This window comes from Cavia porcellus, unplaced genomic scaffold (genome assembly GCF_034190915.1).
Source record: "Cavia porcellus strain 051 isolate PalLab524CR breed Dunkin Hartley unplaced genomic scaffold, mCavPor4.1 scaffold_2, whole genome shotgun sequence".
NCBI classification, from domain to species: Eukaryota; Metazoa; Chordata; class Mammalia; order Rodentia; family Caviidae; genus Cavia; species Cavia porcellus.
In genome coordinates, this window is record NW_026947485.1 from 20,419,518 (window position 1) to 20,445,675 (window position 26,158).

Genomic DNA, 26,158 nt, shown 5'->3' on the forward strand with positions numbered 1-26,158 from the left:
TCCCCCTTTCAGATGAGGAATCCAAAGAAACAAGTGTGAATGAGTCCCCTCAGGTGAAGACTGCTATTTAAAGGTTCTCACGGTTCTTACTTGGGCAAAAATAAGCTCATTGAAATTCAGAACTAGACACAGCCGTAATCGCTCCCGATTTTCCTTTGCAGGGCACATTTATAAAGTTTATCAGATTTGTTCAAATCCCCATAGGGTCAGTCTGCCCGCCCTGACCCCGGTCACAGTGACAGGCCACAATCCTTCCCGTTTCTGAAAGAACCACAGATTTCACGCCCTCCTTTTATTCTTTCGCTGCTGCTTATTTTCCTCTTTCCTTCGCCCTGGCTCCATCCTCTCTGAAATCTCTCCCCCTTTCATTTGAAGGCCCGGAGGTTAATTTTAAAATCCCATGCTAAACGGTGCCACGTCATCCGCCAGGGCCGAGTTCAGGGGTGCCGTCCTGGGCTCCCCGCCCGCGCAGATCTCCGTCGGCCCGCCCTCAGCTCCTCACCTGCCCCGGGGCCTTGACACCCCTTCCCACTCCTCCCCCTCCGCTGCCCTCCCCTTCCCCGCTCCCCTCCCCCTTCCTCGGACAGCCCCGCCCCTCCCGGATCCTCGCCGGCAGAGCGCATTTATTTGCATATTGCTACCTTTGTTCCCTCCGCCAGCCAATCAGCAGGCGGGCTGAGGCGTGTGGGGGGGCGCTGGGCGGGGCCGAGATCCAGCATCCCGCGGGAGCCGCGGCGGCTGCAGGTTCCGGAGCTGGTGGGAGTCGCGCGCTGCAGCCTCGTTCGGTCCCGGCCCCTGCCCGGCCCGGCCCCAGCCCGCGGGCGTCGCCGCGCTGCGCTGCCCGGCCAGGCCCAAGGCGCTAGGACAAAGCGGCAGCCGGCGGGCCCCAGGGGGCGGATTCTCCTGCAGCAGCGGGCCAACCCGGCTCCAAGATGGTGTGCGGGGGCTTCGCGTGCTCTAAGAACTGCCTGTGCGCGCTCAACCTGCTCTACACCGTGAGTACCGCGCCCGCGCCCGCACCTGCTCGGCCGCGCCGCCGCGCCCCGCCCCGCCCGAGACCCTGCGCGCCCGGACCCGTCTGCACCCTGCTGCTGGGAACCGCGAGGCGGCGTGGCGGGGTGGCGCGCGCCTCTTAGCGGGGGCTGCGCGCTCCGATGGTTCGAACCGGGGCCGCCCGGGAGGTGCGCAGGAGACCCGCAGCTGCCGAAGTTTGCCTCCCGAGGGGGCTGTGTTTCGTGGTTGCCGTTGCGGGTTTCCATGCTTTTTCCGTGGTCCGCGCCCCTCCCCCAGTACCCTCGCTCCGGTTTAAGCCAGGATCGCCGGTTAAATAAACAGCCGCCTCCCAGGTCGCTGCTTTTCGGGCCAGGAGGCTTAGGCCTCTTCGTTCGAACCTGCAGGCTCTCTTGGTGGGGCTGGAGGCGCAGTTCTGGGTGAAAAGGCGGAGGTTAAGTTGACGGTAATTAAATGGCTACCACATCCCAGGTTTTACGTGCATGGTTTTTGTTCGTTGTTCTGACAACTCTTGGAGGCTAGCGGAATTGTCTGCGTTTTTATATGTAAAATAAAAAACAAAAAGGGGCTCAGTAAGTTTTCAAGCTGGTAGTTGGTGGATTGAAAGAGGATACCTTGCCTTGCAATCCAGCTCTTTTTACAGACTGCCTCGAGGGTGGGAGAAAGTCCCTCTTTTGCCACCAGCCCTTCATCTTGGTCGTGCTCCCCTCGATTGCATGCTTGCACCTCGTACCTGGCAGCACCCACCCTGAAAACAAATCCGGTCTCCTGCGTTAGCGAGAGCGAGGCCATTTGGGCAAGCTTAGGTTACATCCTTTGGAGAGAGAGGCTGGGTCATTTTACGCTTATTGTTTCTTCTCTGGGATGGTGGCAGGGCAGGACAGAAGCAGGCGTAGTGTATGTTGTGGCTTGTTAGGAATCTGGTCAACGCAGTCACTAACGCGAGATGGGAAAAACATTTCCAGAACACCTGGTGGTATTTGGCTATACATAGCAAGTTAGAGCTCACAGTCCACCTGGCTCACGTGAGGCATGTGTGTCACATTATTGATTCAGTAAATGCTGATCCGTTCTTTCATCAGCCTACAGGGTCTGCTTAGAATTTCAAATTTTGTCTCTTTGCGCCCTAATTCTTTTTTTCTATTCTATTGATTTTAATAGCTATGCGGTAAAACAACTAATTCATGGGACGATTAAAAATGATTAGTCCTTTAAAATTTTTGGACTTTTAGGACAAAGGAATATTTCTTAAAATAAATTAGTGGGGGGTTGGGGATTTAGCTCAATGGCCTAAGCACCTGCCTTGCAAGCAGGCGGTCGTGAGTTCAATCCCCGGGACGGATAAAAAGAAAAAAAGAAAAAAAAAATAAATTAGTGGTGAGTAGGTAAAGATAAATTCAGCAGCTTGAATTGGAAGTGAGCAACGGGAAAAGTTGTGTTAGGTCTTTAATAGATGCAGAAAATGTCCCACAGCAATGTTTTGGTGTCTGCATCTTGCCTGGCCCCGCAAGATGTGAGGTGGTTGAGTGTAAGGTTGAGTTGAGGACCTGGGAAACACTTCTTTATAAAACATGAATAAAAGGGCCCTTTGTAGGTTCTAATCCAGCCCTGATCACTGCCTCTTAAGTACCCACGGAGCTGCAGGCCTACGTCTGAGGCCATTTCTGAAAGCGGAGTAGGAGCAGACTTTCGTCGGGGAGTAAAGGCCATGTCTTACCTCCTGCGTCATCACTGTAGCAGTGAAGCCTTATCCACAGCGAACTTGGGACTCCACCAACTCCACTGCCCATCCTGTGGTATTGTTTAATGAGCCTCTGATTTCTGATGACTTCATGATCAGTCCAGAAAGCAGGGCTCAAAAGCCAATTGGAAGAAACAGCCCCAAATTTGTCGTGGAGACTTGACAGTTATGCAGAGGTTACCTGTTGATTTTGTCGGGGGGGGGGGTTTGGTCTACCTTGATTGTGTTAATTGAGGAATTGTCAAGTACTGAGCTTTAGTCACTGCTAGTGAACAGTTTGTAAGCGTGTAAGAAGAGTTGCGATAACCCCTTAATGTACCTCCCTGGTGTTGTAGCGGGAGAGAGTGACTTGCTTTGGAATGCTCTGCGTTGAAATCATTCTTCATTTAGCCAGGATTGAGTGCCTACTGTGTGCCAGCTCAGTCTGGAAATACAGCAGCAATCGAAACAGGACTCTAAAGTCACTATGTCTTTATGAAGTCTCTGTTTTCTACCTTTTCTGTATATGATCAGAACTGTGTATAGTCATAAACATTTGCCTGCTGTGTGCGCCTGAGAACTGTGGGGTAGAAATAGTTACAAAGAGAAATACTTGTCCTATTAGGACAGGAGCAATTAAGTGGTATATTAGGTGCCCTAATATTTAGGACTGGGGAAGGCCTTTCTAGGGTAGGAATAAAGATGATTGAACTGGGGGAGTGGTAGAAATATTGTGGAGCTACCTGATACTTCAAAATAAAACCTATTTTGGGAACATGATTTTTTAAAAATAGTATGTCTTCATATGAATATATTTTGGCAAATAGTGAAAATAACTAAATTTGTGAGGAGTTTCAGGAAATATGAAATTAATGTATTAAAATACGTATCATTTTGATTTTTTTTCCCCTTTTTGAGACAGGGTCTTGCTATGCAGTTCAGGCTGGCCTTGGTCTCACTTCTTAGATCAAGCTGACCTCCAACTTGCAGCAATCATCGTGTGTCAGCCCCTGCCTCCTGAGTGCTGGGATTACAGGAGTACGCCACCATGCACAGCTAGAGCCTTGTGGATCACTTTGTGAACTGAGGGTTGGATAGTATGTGGAGCATCTCGAGGGGTTTTTTCTGTACAGGAAATCGAATTTACAACCTCATGCTTTCCAGGCAGGCACTGTGCCACTGGGCTATATCCTTGACTTTTTTTTTTTTAAGTTGTGAAGGGAATCAAACCCTAGAACTTTGTGCATAGTGGGCAGATGTTTATTCACTGACTGAGCTACTCTACATATTCCTTTTTTTTTTGTCTGTCTGTTTTGTTTTTGGTACCGGGGATTGAACTCATAACCTTGCCCTTGCCAGGTGGGCGTTTATGCCACTGAGCTAAACCCCTGGCCCTATGTGTTCCAGTTCTATATAGTACATATTTAGGTACTTCCTTTTCTTTCTCCTCTTACTCCCTACCTTCTTTTCTTATTTAATACAAAACACGAAACCTAGAACTGTACGTAGGCTAAGCAAGGGCTCTACTGCTGAGCTGCATTCCATCTCTTATTTGTCTGCGTCTTCCTAGGCGGCTAAGTCTGCTTGGATCTTGTGATCTTCTTTCCTCCGCCTCCAGAGTACCTGGTATTACAGGTGTGCACCACCGTTTGGTTCCTTGGGCTTCTTAACCAGAGAAGAGAGCTCTCTTGAAAAAAAAAAAAAACAAAAAAAACCAAAAAACAAGTTGAGTGGCTGACTGTTAAATGGAATCAAACTGAAAAATACAACCAAAAATGAATGTATTCACTCTGTGTGGACCTTAAAGAATTGTACTCCAAGAAATATGTCCATATATGTATAATGAATGTGTATGGAGCAGAAAATGGCTTATGGTCTTTAAATCAAGAAGGAAATTTCACAAGTTTCAGTTCTATTTCTTTTTTTGTGTGTGTATTCTTCTAAAATCTGGGTTTTTTTTCCCCTTCTTTCATTTGTGATTTTTCTCCCCATATACCTTTGGTTGTTTTGAGAAAAGTCTTCATGTACTATCAGAAATTACAGTGGTAACTCCACATGCACTTGATTCTTTCTATGATTCTGGTTGCAAACCAAATTAGATGAGAACCAGATCAGATTCAGTGGTCAGGTTCAGTGTTGACCTTACGGGGAAATTTGATTTCAGTTCTCACTGAACTGGATTTGAAACCAAAATCATTTTAAGACACATTGACTTATATTTTAACATCTATGAAATTTGATACATTTTCTAGTAGATAAAATGTACTATTACTGGGCCGGGGACATAGCTCTACATCACAAGTGCCTTCCTGGCAAGCACAAGGTCCTCCTGAGTTTGGTTTCTGATACCCCACTCCTCCACCACAACTGTCAGATAATGAAATAAATCTCTATAGTTTACGGAGAAAAAAACTACTGGATTTGTGAAGAAAACAAACCTTTCCAATTCTACCAATGTATGTAAAACAACATTTTATTGGGTTATTAGTTCCTTCATTTGTGAATTGATGACATTTTTTGTTCTCCCTTTATGGTGTTAATTTAAAATAAGATGTATATAAATGCCTTGAATGTACAACAGAAACAAAATTAATTTGCTGCAACTTCAAGTGGAAAAAGTTAACATATTTTAAATCTTTAATCACAAATCTTTGTGCATTAATGGAGAGATTATCAAGCTATTGGCATTTAAAGCACACACAGGCTGTTAAGTCAGTAGCCTGCTCCAAGAAGGAAATTAATTTGTCAGTTGCAAGAAGTGACTGAAAAAAGAAGTGACTGAAGTGTGGTAAGTATGAATTCAGAATTAGGATTCTAATTTTTAGACTTAAAATTTTTGATTTAGCTGTATTTTCTTTTTTTTTTTTTTCAGTGCCTCAGTCTGATCCTTAGAATGCTGGAAAATTACTATTTTTGTTTAGCCTCAACTTCTAAATAAATGAAAAATAAAATCTTAATATTTTAGCCAAAGGAAAACTTCAGTTGCTTTCAAATGATAGTGTTTCCATTTCTCAAAATTTCAGTTACTTTTCAGATTATTTCAGTTAATTTTTAAATGTGTGATTAGAGGTATAGTATTATCTCTTGTTTAAATCGCTGAATGTGTTTAATGGGTTGCTAGATGTTGACTTGCATTTTAAGCTAGGAAAATGATTCACTACAGAATGTGAGCATTTTCAGAGAACGTTATTATAATGCTATTTATAATCTTTTACACCTTTTATTTTTGGTATTGAGGATTGAACCAGAGACCTCACACATGCTGGGCCAAGTACTATATGTTTTAAAATGTTTCTGAGCTTTAATTTTAAAAACATTTGAACAAAAATGTGCTATTAATGCCATTTTTCACATGAAATGAGCTTATAGATATTCACACAATTGAACTAAAAAATTACTGAATACATTTCCAGTGAGAGAAGCAATTTATTTTGGGGAAGATTTAGCCCATAGTTCATTTTTAAATTGTATTTATTTATCTCTAAAAAAAATTTTTTTATTAGTATGTGTTTGTCACACATAATGATTCTGTTCCTAGGGGGAGCTGAGCCCTCTGGGTTACGCGTGTCAGTTTGAAGTCCCATTGAGCTAATTTGTAGTCAGCTTAGGTGGCCTAATTGTGGGTGGCATCTGATACACCCTGGAGTATCTGGTGCAGGCAGCCTGGTCTCGCCCTCTTTCCTCTTATCATCCCATTCACCATCTTACCAGTGGAAGGAATGCTCCAAATCCATTTTTAATAATAATGAAAACAAGTTCTTTAATTTTTCATTCATGATCTCACTACCTGCTCACTTTGTTTTGCATTGTTTTTATATATTTTAGCAAACAAGTATTTGCCCTTTCCTGCCTTGATGTCTTTGCTAAGTTTATACTCTTCTCTGTAAAGTTACTGAACAAAACTTTACTTTTAAATTTCCTCTGATATCTTACTACTTAAGTGCCATCCCAGAACAATTCAAATAGGCAGAGGGCGTGTGATTTTATTATTTATTCATCTATTAATGTTTCCTAGCTAATTCTGTAGATTACAGTGAGAGCTGAGAGCTGATGTTATCAGATTTGTACTGGGTCTTTGTCCTTGTTTGTACCAGCGCTGTGTGCTAGAGGTGTTTGTGGGCCCCGTTTTTCTCCCCTGCTAGACGTTAACTTCTTGTTGCAAGAGACTATAGCATTCTTACCTGTTTTTTCCCTTTGTTGCATTGCCCAGCTTATAGTATTTTACTTCTTTTTTTTTTTTTTTTTTTTTTTGGTACTAGGAATTGAACTCAGGACTTTGCACTTGCCCGGCAGGCTCATTGCCACTGAGCTATATCCCCGGCTTGCGCAGGAGACTTGTGTTTTATCTGTTGGTGGAGTCCTGGTTTAGGAAGGGATTGGGTGGGGGTACAGTGTGGTGGGGACAGAGCCAGCAAGCAGTGCCATGGTAGGAAATGACGCCGGGAGTTAAGGGACCCAGAACATAAGTGACCTTGAGTATTGTGAGGACTGGAGCTGTTGTAGCAGATGAAATGGGAATTGTTGGTGGGTTTGTGCCCTTGGGCACAATTTTTATGTAAAAAAAAGATGGTATAGTTCTGACACGGTCTGATAAAAATATGGTGGATATAAAAACTTTTAAAATTTAAAACAACAAAAGATGCATTGTCATTAGTCTTCCTCAAAATACTCTGCCCCTCCAAGCACATTTATCCCATTGTTCTTGTAACTTTCTGAAGCAGTTCGGGAGTGTTTGTTCTTTTGTGTCTTTAATTGCACTGTTGTGGATGCCTCCACTTTTTTGTTTTTTGAGACATGGTTTTGTTATGTTGCCCAGGCTGGCCTCAAACTCAGAGCTATCTTTCTGTCTCAGTCTTTTACGGGCTGGGATTACATGCATGCACCAGCATGCCCGGCTTCTGTCTTGAATTTTTTCTTTTTTTGTCTTTTGTCTCTTTTTAAGACAGGGTGTTGCTACACCCTTGAGCTCAGGCTGGCCTTGAGCTCACTTTGTAGCTCAGGATGGTCTCAAACTCGCAGCGATCCTCCTGCTCCACCTCCCAAATGCTGGGGTTATAGATAGGCGTGTACCACCACGCCTGGTTTCTGCCCTGATTTTTGATCTCACCTCCCAAAGACACTCACCAAAGAGGTCTTCCAAGATTGCATCAGAAAGTGATAAGAACATTTGGGTAATCGTATTTGAAGTTTGTGTGTGTATGTCTGGGGGGTGGATAGGGGATATTTTGAGAGGTAATAGCCATGTGTCTTTTAGTAATTCTAAAAATGTAAATATTGACTGTATTTAGATCAGTTAACACTGAGAATAGATGATAGCTGGCACAGACTGAAGCAGCAGCACTAGTTAGGAGGCTGTTGCTGTAATTCAGATATGGAATCATGGAGGTGTGGGCCCATATGGCAGCAATGAAAGGGATAGAAACACTCCAGCAGGGCATGGTGGCACACACCTGTAGTCCTAGTGCTTGGGAGGCTGAGACAGGATGATCACCATGAATTTGAGACTCAGTCTGGGCTACATAGTGAGTTCAAGGTAAGCCTGAACTCGTTAGTGAGACTCAGTCTCAAAAAAAAGGAAATAACAAAACAGTCCAGTCCAGTTCCGGACTTCTTGTGGGTAGGAGCAAGATCATTTCCAGCCGGACTGGAATGAGGCATTAAAGAGAGAGACAGGGTGTAGTTCCTCAGGACGGTGGCCTGAGCAGCTGGCAGAATGGTTTTGCTAGCTGGGATTTGCTGGTAGCCATAGGTTGAGTAGGCTTTGGGATAAAAACAGGGTTTAGCCCTTTGTTTGATGCCCGCAGATATCCACTGGAGAGGTGAGGCAGCCCTTAGACAATTGACATTGGAGTTCAGGGAGAGGAGTGTCGGGGGTTTAGATTCAAGGATCTGTCAGCAGAGTGAATGGAATTTACAGAATTGAGATCAAATGAAGCCGTTATTAGTATGGGTGGCTGGAGAAAACCAGTGGCAGTGGACCTTCGTTCATTGAGAGGTCTGTGGGATAGGGTGTACTCTGCAGATGACCTGAGAAAGGAACAGCAGTCAGGGAGAGGGGAGCCTGGCAGGGGTTGGTGGCCTAGAAGCCAAATGCAAGTTGTCTCGTGATGGGATTGAGTGTGTGTGAAATGTGCTAATGAGGTGAGGGGCTGGGTTTTCAGGCTTGATTTAGTTCTGTTTTGGTGCTGACATTGTCCCCACCCAGTTTTTAAATTGTATCTTGATGGTCTCCTAAATAGCTCAAGAGTTGCCCTTGAATTTGGGATTCTCCTGCCTCAGCCTTCAGGGTATCTGGGATTATAGTTGTCTACCTTACCTGGCTAATACATAATTCTTGAGTTCAGCAATGAAGAAGACATCAAAGGGAGCAGTTGTGTTTAATTTGCGTATGATAAACCATAAGCACATCGGCATTGAGGCCCGAGTCCCAGCATTCCTGCTTCCCTAAGGCTGGCACATGGCTGGCATTGAGTTAATTGAATGCAGGAATCAGTGTGGAATGGTTCAGCTCACAAAAGGGCCAGTAAAAGGAAGGGGCTGGGTGGGGTTGGAACTCCCATCAGCAGCTGCAGAAGACATTTTAAAGTAGTTAACCTTGGAAAATGACCAGCCAGGGGCCCTTCCTTTCAATTTCCCTTGTATAATGTCTTTTTAGCAGTCATTCGATACTTTGTATTTGTGCTTAGTAAGTATAAAAGCAGTAGCAGTATGGAGAACCTTCAGGAAGACAAATGCAGGTAGGAATACTTCGGGGTTTTGTATCATCTGAAGAATAAACACGGAACAATGAAAGAACTGAGGTTTTGGCTTCAACACTACATATCTTGCTATTTAGCAGTATCTAGATTATTTATAGAATTGTGCATTTCCTTCCAGATGTTTGGCATCGTAGAAACACATACTTGATCGTTGAGAGACGATCAAGTATGTGTTTCTTTCATGGAAGGGTTCGGTTTTTTAGAGCATCTCCTGCTTGTACATGTGGCAGCACATAGAGGAAGTTGGCCTTCGTTCTCTTCTATTCCGGTTTGGTGGTGCAGTTCTGTGTCTCAGTAATGCCTTAACATTTCTCGCCTCCCACCTCCGCTGTAACTTTTCTCAGTGTAGTGCTAACAAAGCATCTTTGAATAATTTAATTAATATGTAGTCCAGTGTTTTCTTTTAAATGTTCTAAGCTCCTTTATCCTCAAAGCAATTTAGTTATCTTGGTAGAATTTATATGCTAAAAAATGTAGCTGTTTTAGAAATATTCAAATCTATCTTTGGCTTGTTCATGAAATGTGATGGATATTTGATAAAAGAAATCGTTTTTATAGTTGTATAGAATAATCTGATACACTGTTAGACTGAATTTCTTCCCTCGCTTCAAAAATGGTTTCGTTGATTAATAAGCATTTATTTGTTCTTAAAGTGTAATAGTAGTATCAAGAGCCCTTTCAACCCCCAGAATTTTTTGAAACCTTTTCTATGCGAGGCGCTCTGCCAGGTGCTGGGAATGTAAGATCGTGCTGTTCCCTGCCTGTGTGGTACTTGAGTGTAAAAGTTCAAAGTAGAGCTGGGCTAGGGAGCAGTGGCTACTGAATTCCCTCCAGTGCTAATCCAGGCCTTTGACATTCTGGGATTTGAGAACCTACCAGTATAGGTTTTATCCAAAAACGAGATATAAAGGGTGTTCAAAATGGGAATGACCTCATATGATGGACTTAAAATTTTTTTATTTTTAAAAAAGACCCCCACATTAACTTCCTAGTCCATTTTCTGTCGCTATCGCAGAGTGTCACACACTGGGAAATGTTTGCAGAAAAGGAATTTATTCCTTGCAGTTCTGGGGGCTGGTAGATCCAGGAAAGGGGCTGGCCTGGCAAGGGTCTTGCTGCATTTTAGCATGGGAAGGACGCTGCTTGGCGAGGGTGGGCTGTGCAAGTTCAGGCTGCCACCTTACAAACCTCTGATCCTGCTGTTGGGTGCCTCCCTCAGTATCTCATCTAACCCTAGGTTCTTTCCAAAGGGCCTGCCTCCAACTCCAGCATGAGAACTGGATTAAGTTTCCAGTGCATGAACTTTGGAGGACATTTTTAAGCCATAGCAGTTAGAAAGAGTTCATTTATAGGTGACAGGCGTCCACTGATTAACATGATCTGTTTTCACATAGAAACAAATGAAGCAGTGTGGAATGCAGGCCAAGTGCATGTTGCCAGGGACCCAGTCCTCTGCTTTCCTGCCCAGTGGTCCCTGACATCATGTAGTTTTCTCCCTTGTCACCAGATTACATCTGCAACTCAAGGTACCATAATTTGTCCTGTGCCAAAGAAAGATGATGCTTTAGAAATGCTCTTCCTTTTAAGGCTTTTTGGAAGGGGGTTATTGAGATATTTTTGACATATAATAAACTATTAGCATTTGGGAAGTCTTCACAAACAGAGTCTGTGCACACCTGTGAATCCATCACCACACTCAAGACCTTCATTTCAGCCTGCCTGTCGCTCAAAAAGTCTGCTTATTCCATCTGTAACTCTTCCTCTCCCCTCACCCCTGCTCTAAATCTGTAGACACTCACTTACCTACTTAAGCAGTCAAATTTGAGGACTGTGAGGTTCAATTTAGCCTCTGAGTAAGTAGAAAAGAGATGATCTATGACATTACTCTGGTTTTTCAATCTCTTCTCTCTTTTTGGGGAGGCGGGGCTTGGGTTAGGAAGATCCTTTAAAAATATATATCTTTAATGGACACATAGTAGTTGTACATATTTATGGGCCAGTGTGTGACATTTCCATGCATGCACACAGTGAATAATGATCAGACTGGGTCATTAACATACCTGTCACCTCAGACATAGCATCCTTTCTTTGTGGCAGGAATATACACCATTCTTTTTCTGATTAGTTATTTTAAAATGCTCAGTTAGCTATAATGGTAGTTATTCTACTGTTACAGAACATTAGGAGGCTCTTTGTCCAGCTCTACGCCAGACCTGTTAACCACCCCCTCTCTAACCTTTCCAACTTCCTTCTTAGGTTCTGGTAATCACTGTTCTCTGTATTTCAGTGAAAATCATGTGCTCTTGGGTTTTTTTTTAAAGCTTATTGACAAAATAATACAATAAAAAACAAAACAAAAAACAGCACCTCACTGACAAGGGAATAAAGATTTAAATTTGGTTTGGGAAGAGGAGGTGGTCACAGTGGTGACGGTGGTCAAGGCCATTGCAAGATTGCAGAATTTTTTCGTTTTGTTTTGCGAGGCTGGATCTCACTGTGTAGTCCAGGCCAGTCTTGAACTCCCTGTGTAGCCCAGGCCGACCTGGAACGTGCAATCTGCCTGCCACGGTTTTCCAAATGCTGCAGTTACAGGCATGTGTCACCATGCCTGGCAATTTGCAGTTGCTAAAAATACTTACGATAAACATTTGCAAGATGGAGCTTTTATTAACCAAATATTTTAAGTTAGAGATGAGCTTATAAGAATGCTTGGTTCCTGTAATTGGAATCTACTGGCTGGATCACAAGGTGTGGATTGGGAAATCAGGAAAGATGGGAGGTCTTTTATTTGCCCCTTGCAGCCCCCTTTTCAGTGACTTGCTTCTCTGCTTAGATTCTTTTTCCATGTTTAAGATATGGCTACTGGCAGAATCAACTTTTATAGCTTTCTATGCCACTTTTTTTCTCTCCTTGTCTTTGTGTCAGAAGTGGGACCTATTTAATGACTGTGTTGGTTTATGGATGTACCCTTTGATCTGATCACTATTGACATGATGGACAACCATATTGGTAAGCTTGAATCTGCTCTGTCTACTGCTGGCAAAGTCAGAGCAAACCAGTGAAATCTTAGGGTTAAGGGTTGTATTAAAAAAATGTGCTAGGTGCAGAAGCAACGCATGTGAACTGCAGAGGTCATTCTTCTGGGAAGTGCTTTGTGTGGTTCTTTTCTAATTCTAGAATATTCCAGCAACTTCTTCATCATTCAAATGGCTGGATGTAGTGATTTAACATTTCAGCACTTGGGCTACCTCACACACACACAGAAAAACAACACTGTGCACATGCTTTTCTTTGTTCTTGAATAGCGTGGCATGTATCGGTCCAAAAATGCACAAACACATGTTGATTGGTTTTCAACATTTCTGTTGACAAGAATGACCTCAGATACGCTTATCTTTATCTTAACTAGAACTACCGGCTCTGCCCGTGCTTGGTAACTCACTGTGTGCTCTTGGCCTGTGTAGGAATGTAGGCGTAAGTGGCAAACATTTTTGATTCGGAGAGAAGAAAAAGAAAAAGCACCAGGGGAATAAACCAGCATTTGGTAGTTAACTAATACAATTTTCAAGAGCGAAGAGGGCTCTGTTTTTCTTTCACATCACCAGCAGCTAGCTCTCGTAGGGTTAGTAAGTTAGAAAGGTACACTACTCAAATGTATTGATCTGGCTACAGAATAAAAACTAACTTCTTTGACACTGTAATCATAGCTTTCATATTCCGCCTAAGTGTTGGCAGTTAAATAAATACCTTGTCAGGTACTATGACAGAGTCCTGGGGGAGGAAGGGTGGTGAGGCAAAAGCTGGCCACAGGTGACTTGTGTACCTTTGCCTTGTGACCCTGCTGCTCCCATGTCCTCTCCTGTGGAATGAGGGGAGGAGGTTGAGGTCACTGACCAGGAACCCCGTGCCCAGGTGCCCGCTGGGTCTGTGCTGTCCATGAGCCTTGCCATCTGCTCAGTGTCCCAGTGGTCCTGTGTCCCTCGCCCCTGCCTGCCTCACCTCGTCGTCTTGTCCTGTGTGTGCTGGTGGTTGCATCGCTGTCCTCTCTCTGGGATTTGCTTGGGAAGCCATGCCAATTTTAGACACTTTTATAATCTTTCCCGGAGTGAGCCTTTCCCATTACAGTTCTTTTAACTCTCCCAAAGCTCTTGTTGTGCGATAAACTTTTCTTTAAGGACAAAACAGGAAAGGTTGGCGCTTCCTGCTCATAAAAACACCGCTATCAAGGAGTTAACAGATCCAGGATCTGTTTTTATCAGCATTCTGTCTCCCAAAGGAAGGAAATTATTTGTCATAGGGCTAAATTTACTTTCAATTACAATTGGTTTCGTAAAGAAACTGTTATTACAATTGAACAAAGGATTCCCTGCTCCTTTTGTCTACTGAGTTATGGTGACAAGCTTAGACTTCTTAATCATGCGGTTGGAATTAATTATTTTTAGATCAATAATTTTTAGATCATTGCTTGAAAGGTTTCATATAATCTCATTAATTACCAACCAAAGATAACACATAATTACCACCACCCCAAAATAAGTTGTTTCATTATCTTTAAAAGGCTTCTTTTTAGTAAAACTTACAGAAATGGTGATAATCAAATCTTAGAGACATTATTATCAATCGTTAGTAGTTATAATATTTCTGTTTTTAATTTTAAAGTATTTGGGGGATTTTGTTGTGGTGTTTAGAAATGTCAGTCGCACATAATCAACACTTGCTTTCAGTTTTTTAATTTAAAAGACCCAGCGACATTGGCAAACAGAGACAGGAGCAAGAGAGATTGACTTTTTAAATGTCATGCTATGTATTTATTCAAAAATACTAAAGAAATAAAAACTAACAAACGAACATGGCTCAGAATTCTGGGGGGAGGTGAGGCTTGAGGGCCTCAAGTTCAAGCCCAACCTGGCCAGTTTAATGAGACCTTGTCTCAAAATCAAAAATGAAAAAGGCTTGGATATGCCCCTGTGTGAAGGCCCTGGGTTTCATCCCCTGTACCACAAAACCAAATCAACAACAACCCAAAAAATTTTGGGGGTTTGATCAAAATACTGATCATCTCAATAAGTTCATAAAAATATAGTTTCACTGTCGTGGTAATAGATGCAAAATTTGTTTTAGATTACAGAGTGTTGAATCTGGGTCCTTGTCCACCTTGGGAAAAGCCCTTACAAATAATAAGCTTATATTGTGTGTGCACACTTGCTTGTGTGAAGGTTGTAGGGTTGGTCTTAGCTCACACCTGAGAGTATCCAAATGTGAGAGGTACTCAGAGAAGGCTTTTGGTTACCCATGTGTAGCTAGCCAGTAAATCATTCATTTCCTGCTGCCTTCAGGTGGGTCTTGTCTGCACTTGAAAGCTTTCTCTTTTCCTAAATGGGAACATGTTAACAAGACCGAGTCTCGATTATACTTGATGATTCATCTACCAGAGTTACTGCAATACAAAGTGTTTGAAAGCCAACAAGAAGATCTTCGTTTTTATTCCTGGATTTGGGAAAGAGGAACTAAGGCTGGGTGGAGATAATTTGGCCAATTTATGTAGAAAAAGCAAGAGAATTTAGAATTGGTGCTGATGTAGGAAAGGGCCATTAACTTGTTCTAGTTTGAATTAGGAAATATTTCCTAGGCACAGAAAGTACCATGGCAGAGCCAAGTCCTGTGTGCCCATGGCCTGGTTTCACAGATGCTGGCCCTGAGCTGTGTGTTTCTCCCTACGAGTCCAGAGGCAGGGCTGGGGCTGCACCTCAGTGGTAGAGCCCTTGTCCAGTGTGCTGTGAGCCCTGGATCCCGTCCTCCGCACAGCAACCAGAAAAAGTTAAACACTAAAATAAAGCTACTGGTTCACTCTGTAGTGCCTTTTTGATGTTCCTATTGTCCCCTCTCATAAGTAGTCACTGTCCTGAAATTGATACATGTGATTTCCATGCCCCTCTGTGACATTTATGACAATCTCACGTATTAGGCATCCACAGAGATTATGGTTTTTTTGTACTTGAAAATCTACATAAATGATGTTTCTTCTATATTTTGTCTAGTTTATGTTAGGAAGTGTGTGTGTGTGTGTGTGTGCATGTATGTATCTGTGTGTTTTATTTTTGTGGTATGTTGTACTAGAGATAGAACTTGTGGCTCTTGCATAAAACTATACCTTGAACCCTTTTTATTTTTGTTTTGAGACTGGATTGCTAAATTGCCCAGGCTGGGGTCAAAGCTGTGATCCTCCTGCTTCAACTTCCCAAGAGTTTGCCAGTACCTCAGCTGTTTTGTTATGGGTTTTGAAGTTCATTGACTTCACAGCAATAAATATCATTTGTATCCTGTTGTGTTATTACAGCAGAGTTTATTGATTCCCTTGTCACAGGTTGGGTTTTTAAAATTTTTTTACTGTTACCAAAAAAGCTGCAACTGAATCCTTGTGGTTGTGTCTTGTTGGTAAAATGAATATATTTCTCTTGGGGCTTAATCTAGAAACAATAGCTGGGCTAATAAGAAATCTGTAAATTTAACCTCCTTCCAGATTATTCTATGAAGTATCTGCAGCAGCTTACACTTACACTTGCACATGAGTTCTGGACTCTTCACACCTCTGGGGTCATCTGCTTTGGTTTTGCCACCTGAGTGCAGTTGAGATCATATCCTGCTATGCTGTTTTTTGTTCTTAATGAGCTGTATCATCTTTCTGCTATTGATTGGACCTTTGGGATTCTCTCTGTGCTTTCTGTCTTATTAGGTTGACTTCAGATCTTCTCTAGCATGTATGAGTGCTGGAAATATTTTCTTCTGATTCTAGACCTATTCCTTGTGGTTTTCATTGCTTAAAGCCATTACAGTATTTTTTAAACCTTTTCCTAAAGTTTAGGTTGTGTTTTCTTTATTTTTTTTAATTTTTATTTTGAAAGTGTACAACAGAACAAGTCAGAATAAACCCAACTAAGATCGTACAGTGAAATTGGTACAGAACTTCACAGCAGGTTACCGGGATAACAGTAATAGGTATCACAGTATATTTTGTTATCTTTATAATAGTTGTTCTTTCAATCCCATATATCAAAATGAGATGAAATATAGAACTTATCAAAACAGAATATTGAATAGAGCAGTACCATTAATCAGAAAAGAGCAAAACAGTAGTAAAAATATTTGCCTTCAAAGAAATGGTAGAAGGAAGTCCCCCTTATTTGCTATGGTCAATCTCCCAGGAGATGCTCAGATTTCTGGTTCCCACTTGCTAATGGGTGGGGAGGAGGAGGAGAAGGAGGATAGGGGAAGTGGGATATTTGACTCTCGGCCATGTAGCAGTAGGTTCACTCTTGCTAAGCAGGGAGGCAGAATGGTCATTTGCTTTCACAGCGTCCTCAGTTCCAACATGGCGTGGATCTCAGGAGACACTGCTGGTTCTCCCCCTGGAAGGGCTGCAGTGGGCCACCCTGCCTCCGCTTACCAGGGAGAGGAGGTGCTGGCTTGGCTTCCCAGAGTCCTCAGTTCCAACATGGCCGTGTTTTCTTATTTAGGTTTAAATTTGTGAGGTGAAGTAGGGACTATTATCATCATTTTTCAGAATGGGGAAACACTTGCCAAAGGGCTAATAGGTAAACCCTTTCTTTCCTACTGATTGAGGATTTTATCTCTAAAGATTACTCTCGGTGTATTTAGAGCTATGTCTTTTATGTTTAATTATTGGGCCATTAAAATAAGTTTTTGTTTTTGCTAGTATGATTTTTTTTAACTTCTTTAGTTTTTAAAATTTCATAGTTACGTACTTAACTTTATATTTATTTATTTATTTGGTAGGACCGAGAATTGAACCTAGAATCTTTGCACTGTGTTACATAGCTAGTGCAGTTTTATTTTGACATAAAGTCTCACTAAGTCGTGAATTGCTTTTGTTGATTTTTTTTTTTTTTTGAAACAGGGTCTCACTATGTAGCTCAGGCTGGCTTTGAATTCACTAGATAGCCCAGGCTGCTCTTGAATTGTGGCAGTCGTCCTGCATCAGCCTCCACTTCACACCTGAGTAGTTTTCCAATTTTTTAAAACACAAAGGCAGAGTTCAGAACAGTTAGATTTAAGCAGCAGCCTTTGAGGCATGGTTTGCCATTGGGAGCATTTCCTCTGTATGGTAATTGTGTGCCTGGGTTAGGAAAAATTAGAGCAGAAAAAGACCTTTCTCCTTAATCTTAAAAGTATTTCTAGCTCTTCTCCCATGGAAGTTAAAACCCAGAGAAGGTATTGACTAGGATTGCATTGAACTCATAGCTTAAATTGGGGTTGAATTCATGCTTTATTGTCTGAGTGCTCCCTCCCCTATGAACATATGTCTCTTAATTAAGTTTAGATCTTTACAGTGTTTTCCATGGTGCTCTTATACTACTTTTGTTAGATTTAGTCACATGTATCCTATACTTTGGGGGCCTATTACAAATTGTATCCTAAAAAATTAATTTTAAAATATTTTTGGTGTGTTGTATGTTGATTTTGTTTCTAGCATTATAGCTGGTGCTTTAGTAATTTGTGGCTGTTGCTGTATTACCTCTGTGCACAGTACTTTCCAGTAGTAATAGCTTAAATTTTTTTATATTTACTTTCACTGGGTTGTTTAAGACTTTCACTACCATGTTGAGTCGAAGTGATTGTCCTCCAGAATTTTGAAGGAAATTTGTCTCCTGAATCATTGAGTATGATTTTTGCTCTGTGCTTTTTATAGATTTTTTTTTAAATCAGGTAGGGAGATTTTGAGGAATTTATTCTCATTCTTTGTCTTAATTTTGGTGGGCTTTTTTTCTTTTCATAAATATGCCTAATCCTTTCTGTTTTTCTACTTTATTTTGGTCTGTTTGGCTCTTTCTCAAGTCTATACTTTATAAATATATAGTTTTTTCTCATTTTTTAATTTCTCTTTAGTTTAAATGTGTTACTTTTAGTTCCATTTCAAGTTCTTGGGGAGCTCTGATCCTTGCTCTGTGTTACGTCTCTGACACCCTCTTTAATCTTTGTGTTTCGTGCACTGTGGTTGATAGGAAGGTTGTTCTGCTGTTGCTTGTTTTTAAGTTGACAACTGCCCCTCTGAATCTTCGTGGATTTGCCTCTCTGATCCCTCTCCCCCCCCCCCCCCACTCCATTGCAGCCTGTGATCAGCTTTTGTCTGAATTCCTTAGCATTAAGATTTCTTTCTGTCCCAGGTGGTGCACATTTAAATTCCACACATGGGCATGGCAGGCTAGGGACTCTTGCTGGACTTTTTGAAGAGTTTCAAAAATCTCTGCTGTGCTCCTCGCTGTGTCCTTGGTATTTTTGTAGCGCTCCTTACCCTGAGAAGTAGCCTTGTGGAGTTCTTAGCTGTGCAATGGTCTCAGTTCCACTTCGTTTTTCTGCCTGGCTGAAAACCGAGGGGTATTTCCTTCAAGGACTGTTGTCACCCGCGGGCCCCAGACTCCAGGGGACGCTTACAGCTTGGATTTTCGGTTCTCCTTTCATTTCTGGTTTCTGGAAATTTACCATAATTTCTCTGTGCTCAGTTGTATGTTTAAACAAACAAAACCTCTTTCCGTGTTTAAAAATATTTGCAGCAGGAAAGATTTCTGTGAGAACTCATTGCCCGTGTTCTCAGAACCCTCTGTGGTGGGCTGAGCCCTTCTGGCCCCAAAAGTACCTACGTCCTAATCCTTCAGGCTACCAGTGTGTCCCTTACACAGCAAAGGGAGGTTTGAAGGTGAGATTAAGTAAAGAATCTTCAGACGGCAATATTATTTTGACCTCTTAGGAGGTCACAAAAGTTTATATAAGAAAGAGGAAGGTGAAGCTCTTGAGTCAGAAGTCGGGAGGTGGCTGAGGTGTCATGTGAAGATGCTACAGTGCTAGTTTGAAAGTAGAAGAATGCAAGCGACTTCTGGATGCTAGAGAAGGCAGGACCTGGAGTTCCCAGAAGAAGATGCAACCTCACTGATGCTGTGATTTTAGGTTAGGAAGATCCAGGTTGGACTTCTGACCTCTGGAACTGTAGAAAATGAATCTGTCACTTTGTTATTATGCTTGTAAGATTTGTTAAGAAAACTGCAGGAAAATTTCAGTTTTTGAAGATTGCTGGTAGAAAGTAATGGGGAGAGACAGAAAAATATACCAGAAACTTGGTGAGGAATTCCCGTGGCAGAATGGTAAGGAAAAGAAGTAGCCTTTTCTTTCCCCTACCTGGAATAACATTATGATACTTATAGTAATACTTGGTAATAACTAGTGCCTCATCTGAGAACTAGGCTGGTGCATATCCCCCCTTTTTATGGTAGAATTTATTGTTTTGGAGTTGGGTGCAGTAGCTTGTGTCCACTTGAGCCCAGGAGTCACCAAGGCTGAGGCAGGTGCATCACTGCCTGGGCAACATGGGGGAGACTTTCTTTTAAAGAAACATAGCTGGGCGAGTAGATTGTTTGTCGTTACCCAGTTTGCTAGTTGGTAGTGGAGTGAGCACAAAACCGGTTTTTCATTTGCCAAGGCACTGTTGGTTTTAAGGGTTTGGTTTGTGGGAAAGGTTCCTCTGCAGACACCCAGTTATCACACCTGCTGTGTGGTAGGGGTGACACAGACACCAGGCAGTCTCAGCAGCTGACCCCGACCCCTAACCTGTTCAACTCCAGGTGAATGAGTCCTCTTTTCTTTCCTGATGCTGCTGTGGAAATTACCAGAACAGGACTGAGACAACAGAAGTATATTCCCTCACAGTTCTGGAGACCAGAAGTCTAACATCGGAGTGTCAGCAGCTTGAGGTTTTCTGTGGAGCCCTGCGAGAATCCGTTTATGCCTCTGCTATCTTGGGTGGCTCCCATAGTTTTTCAGTTTGTGGCTGCATTACTGTCTGCCTTATTTCATTTTATTTTACTTTGTGTGTGTGTTTTACATGACTTCCTTTGTGTGTGCATTTCTAATTTCCTTCTGTCCTCATAAAGATGCTCATGGTGACATTTATGGCCCACCTGATACACAGGCTAAACTGTTTAAGGCATTTATTTTGAAGTGTAAGTAGTATTCATTTTTCTGCTGCAGAAGGTAATATTCACCGTGGGGTTATTTTCTTAGTTTGACCTACTTTATAAAAAATTTTCTGCTGAAGCCATTGCTTGCTTCACTGTAAGCTTTCATTTCCTGCTGTACTGACTTCTGAAGCAAAGGTCAACAAACTATATCCCTTGGCCAAACCCATCACACTGCCTATTTCTGTGTGGCATGCTAGGTGGCAAGAATAGTTTTTCATTGTTAAATGGTTAATGGAATCAAAAGAACAATTATATTTTGTGATGCATGAAAATTACATGAATTTAAATTTTAGTGTTTAAAAATAAGGTGTTACTGGAATACAGTCCTGTATTCATCCATTTATATATTTTGTCTTTGCTTTTGTGTATAGTGTCAGAATCGAATAGTTGCGGCAGGGGCCACGTGATTTGGAAAGTGCAGAGTAAACATCTGACCCTTTAAGAAGAAGTTTGCTGGCTTCTAGTCTAGTAGAGATTTCTTTATGTCTAGCGTTTAGCACATAGCCAGCACCAACCATTTGTAGGAATAACTTTTACTATTTAGGAATATTTAACTTTTAATATTCTGAATACAGAATTTAACAATCTTGCTATGATTCCTCAAAGATTTCTATAAAACTGTATGGCATTAGAATTTCTGTTGTCAGATTATTCATGGATCTAATCTTTATGTTTCTATGAGTCAAATAATAAAACATAGAGTGCTAGTCTTGCCTGTGAATTTAATTAACAAGTAAACACTATATCTGGTAAAGAAAATACGGTGGGTCTGCACTGTCTTCGCCAATTTTCTTGTTGCTGAGACAGAATCTCTGACACCCAAAGTTAAAGGAGGAAAAGTTTATTTGGCTCACAGTTCATACAGACTTCAGCCCATAGTCAGCTGGCCCCCAGGCAGAGCGGCTTGCCGAGGGGCATTGTGCAAGAGAAACAGTTCATGGCCAAGCCGGGCAGGCACAAGGCAGCAAGCAGCAGTAACAGCAGCCCGCTCAGTGTCTTCAGTTTTATCCAGGCTACCAGCGGGTACCCCGCACCCTGTTAATCCTAGCACTGCACCGTGAGTTAATCCTGGCACTACATCTGTGCTGCCAGCGACACGAGCCCTGGATTCAGCCACCACAGCCTCTGGGAAGCCCCGCCTGTGACTGCATGAGGCTGTGGGAGGTAGTATCTAGACACAAGCTACAGCACGCATGGTGGAATATTATTCAGTCATAAAGAGAAAGGAAATCTTACCATTTTAGGAAGATGGATGGGCCTGGAGAGCATTATGTGAAGCAAAATAAGCCAGACATAGACAACTCTTGTTTCTGTCATATGTGGAATCTAGAGGAGAAAAAGGACATGAAAGTAGAATTAAAGAAGAAGAAATAGGGGAGGGCGAAGGGAGGGAGAGGGAGGGTCAAAGTATGTTATAAACCTGTGTAACAATGTCATTGAAACGATGATTATGTATAACTAATATGCTTTAATAAAATCGACAAAAAGTATCATATTCAGGAATGTGGCAAATGGGAAGGTTAATTTGATAGACGTGGGGATAGGCTGTGGTGTCCGCCGGGCTGGTCAAAACCAGTCTGGATTCTACCCTGGAGGTACATTGACCATACAACGCAGTCAGCTGCAGGGGAGTAAAGCAGGTTACCTCCGCTGTGTGGGGCCTCACCAGTCAGCGACTTAAGCCTTGTCTCAAAGAGGAAGAGGCTATAGGTGGAGTTCAGTGTAATTAATCCCCTGGGTTGGCCTTTTTTTTTTTTTTTTAAGAGAAAAAACCAGAAATATCAAGAAGCAAACAATTAAAAATACCGAAAGCAAAATAACAACAATAACGAAAACAATGGCAATATAGGATTTCAAAACAAGAGGATAGAAATTTAACAATGGTTGTTACTGCATATTGTTATCCTCAAAGTAATCGCTCAGGCTACCAGATACAGACATGCAGGATTGATCAAACAATACAATTTCCCTTTGAGCAGTTTCTTTCCCTTTTATTATGTCTATTATAAGTTTTGGACCTTATTTACTCTTTCAGTTTTTTTACACTAGCAAGACAATTTGGTGTTTACACATGCAAGTCTGATTTATTTCACTTATGACTATGGTTTCCAGTTACATCCATTTACCTATAAAAGCCTCGAGTTTATCATTCTTTATGGCTGAGTAGTATTCCATTGTATAAAAATACCACATCTTTTTTATCCATTCCTTGGTTTATGGGCCTCTGGGTTGTTTCTGAGGTTTAGTGATTACAAATTGTGCTGCTATAGACATGGGTGCACATATATTGCTGTGGTGTGATGTTTGCAGTTCTTCTGGGAAAATACCCAGAAGAGAAATAGCTGGGTCAAATGGAACCTCTACTCATAGCTTTTCTGAGCAAACAATGTATTAATTTCCAATGTACTTGTACCTCTATTTCCTGTTGGCTGCGTTTCACTGGAGACCCTGGCCCCTCTAGCAAGCTGCCCTGCCCTGTGCCGGCCTGGTCTTCAGCAGGTGGCACCCAGGTGTCGCAGCCACCTCGAGCAGGGTCCCCCCCCTTCCTGCACAGCTCTGGAGGCTTCTGATTTGCAGTCCTGGTGAGAGGGAACGAATTATATTTGGCTGCCACAGAGTCAGAAATCAGTTGTTCCCTTGCGAAGGGGCAGAGGACTCTTTCTAATGCTTTCTAGTGCAGAGAAGATGGAGATAATAGTTAAACAGAAGGAAAGGCGCCTGCTGTTGGAACAGCTGAGAAAGGAGGGAGACAAATTTCTGAGTGGCAGAATGGTGCGAACTCTGCCACCTTTCTCCTTCTGAAAGCCAAGCTTTCTGTGTGTGCTCCAGGCTCATCCAACTCCCTCACTGGCTCTGTTGTGCCACCGATGGCCGCTTTCACCCTCAGAGTTTGCCTCTTAGGCAAAAACTTTAAAAATTGGGTAGAAGTACAAAATAGATGCACAGTAGCAGCTTATTGTATCTACATTTACAGTTTTATAAACGAGTAAATGTAACGTTTGTCTTAAATTTTGCAAAACCAAAATTCCACATTTGAGCAGAAAAAAAATCCATCAGGTAGATGGTGATTTTTACATTGTAAACAGTTGACCAGGCCTTGGCATAGTGCTACATTTTAATTTTTCTCAAAGGGGAATTACAGCGTCACCTAGCCTCAGGAGATCTCTGACTGCAGGTGCACCTGTCCAGTCCTGACACCCTCTCCCATCCCTGCCTTGATACTTGTCTAAGCTGCACGCCTGTGGTGAATTACGACCTGTCCTCAGCACGTCCTGTGCTGTTTTAAGGAAATAAGTGTAACTTCAAGTTTGTGGGTTTGAACCACTAGGCAGGAAGTCTGATCGTATTTGATAAAATATAGGGAGAATGATTGCATTACTATAAAATAACAACTTCTTGCTCAGGATGCCATTTCATTTTCCATAGCTAAATTCTTTTATACTCTTTGCATCCTGCGGAAGTTTTCATGCCATTTATCTGTCTAAATTGGGAATTATATTGACATTAGTTCATTTCAGCAACAGCGCTGTGAACAGTGTTTTCCAAGCGCACGACAGGTCTTGGAAACAAGAAGGGAGGAAGTGGGTCGCTATTCTCAAGTTGCTTTCAATCTCCTGGACTGACAGGCTTGAAAACACAGTGACGATGGGAATAATAGAACTTCATTCATACAACACAGATTGTCAGACAGGGGAGGGATTGATTCCGGTGTTTGGGCTTTGAGGGAAAACATCAGTGTATCGGGCAGGAGGGTGTTGGTTTTTAGAAGTTTTACCCATGTTATTCTTAAGTAGCATGTGTTTAGGGTAAAGGAAAAAGATGACTGCAGATTCAGCCAACTGTGGATCAGAAGTAGTTGGAAAAACAGTTGTGCGATGGACATTATCTCTTGTCATTCCCATATTAATACAGTGTAAAAATTATTTACATAGTATTGGTATCATTTTAGGTATAAGCAATCTAGAGGTGGTTTAAAGTATGTAAGCGAAGGTAGAGGTTATATACAAACACTATACCCTTGGGTATGGAACTAAGTGTTCTTGGACTTTCGTGAAAGATGGAAAGGGGGCGAGTCCTTCAGCCAGCCCCTTGGGGAGTGCTGAGGGAGGATTGTATTGACTATTAGTAATTAATGACTATTAGTAAGACCTAAACAACCTGAAAATGTTGATATTATGTAAACTGACACCTCCCCCTTGTTTTTACAGTTGGTTAGTCTGTTGCTAATCGGGATTGCTGCCTGGGGTATCGGCTTTGGGCTGATTTCCAGTCTCCGAGTGGTCGTTGTGGTCATCGCAGTGGGAATCTTCTTGTTCCTGATCGCGCTGGTGGGGCTGATCGGTGCTGTCAAACACCATCAGGTGTTGCTGTTTTTTGTATCCTTTCTTAAAATTCGGATTTTTACCACAGGGGTTGAATTCATACTTGCTGTTGATTTACTGCTTGAGTGGCTTATAACTCATTTAATATCATTAGGAAGTTAATTGTCAGCCAGTAACTCCTAGAAAGCCCTGAGCATATATTTGTTCAGCCAGTGTTAGGAACATTTCTGTTAGGGTAAAGTATTGTATGTGTGCATGTTCACACTCCTTGTGGTGCATAAAGAATTCTGCAACCTCAGTGTAGTCCTGATAATACAGTGAGTATATGTATATGTAGTCTCTGAACTCTGCAACTTCAGAGTTAAATTGAACTGATTCAATGCACTCTGGGCCCTTTCCAACATTTTAATACTTGTTTAAGAAAAAATTGTTTTTTAATACTTAAAATTTAATACATTTATGGACATTTGTCTGTACTTATTTCCTATTTTAGGTATGTAAAAATTTTTATTCTTGAGCTCTCTGTATATTTATGAGCTTTAAAGCTTCAGTGTTTCACCAAAATAATAACTGTGTGTGTCTTTTTTGAAGTTTAAAGGTCATTTGTTCTAGTTGCTCAGTAAATTGCTTCTGGTGCCCTTTAAAAGTTATGCTGGAACTTCTGATTTATGCTGTTTAAAGAGTACTGAGAAATATCCTTAACTTGAGCTCTCAGTATATGATTATTCTCTTACTTGTATTTATTGTTCAGTTTTCTGTGTCTTGTGCTTGTTTAGCCCTGAATCAGGAGCAGCAGGTGAGTGGCCTTTTTCCTGTGACTGTGCTTCATCACACACCACCGCGTGAGTCCAGGAAGCAGGGTGGAGGGGTGGAGGAGACAGACAGCAGCCCCACTCTGACTGCGTTAGTTAGCCGGGCTGCCGGAGCCCAGAGACTATGAGGTGGTGCTGTGTTTTGTGTCCTTTAAATGGGGTTTAAGTCTCACTGGGTAAAAAGTATTACTGCCCAAACGTGTTTACCAGGTCCTTACTCAATACTGTAAGTAGTTGGCTCCAGGCTGTCTGTGGTTCCATTTCAGTAATTCTTCTTTTCAGGCTTCAATGTGTACAGAAATGGGGCTTTCTATCTTGGGGAACAGAAACTTTATCTTGCTATACTCTAGGAATTATGTCTTTGAACCAGATGTTATAAATTGCATGTAAAAACTTGGACCTTGGGGACTGGGGATTTAGCCCAGCGGCATAAGTGCCTGCCTTGCAAGCAGGCAGTCGTGAGTTCGATCCCTGGTACCAATAAAAAGGAAAAAGCAAAAAAAAAAAA

General features: G+C 42.1%; 1 protein-coding gene across 1 annotated transcript in view; it reads left to right on the forward strand.

Annotated features, from left to right (window-relative positions):
• The first annotated feature begins 720 nt into the window (after positions 1 to 720).
• Positions 721 to 26,158, forward strand: part of Tspan13 (tetraspanin 13) — a 30,810-nt gene continuing 5,372 nt past the window's right edge. Inside the window, exons 1-3 of the mRNA XM_003469835.4 lie at positions 721 to 995; positions 24,725 to 24,892; positions 25,554 to 25,634. Of these exons, the coding sequence (XP_003469883.1) occupies positions 933 to 995; positions 24,725 to 24,892; positions 25,554 to 25,634 (312 nt within the window). The 5' untranslated portion in view covers positions 721 to 932. The remainder of the gene's footprint in view (positions 996 to 24,724; positions 24,893 to 25,553; positions 25,635 to 26,158) is intronic.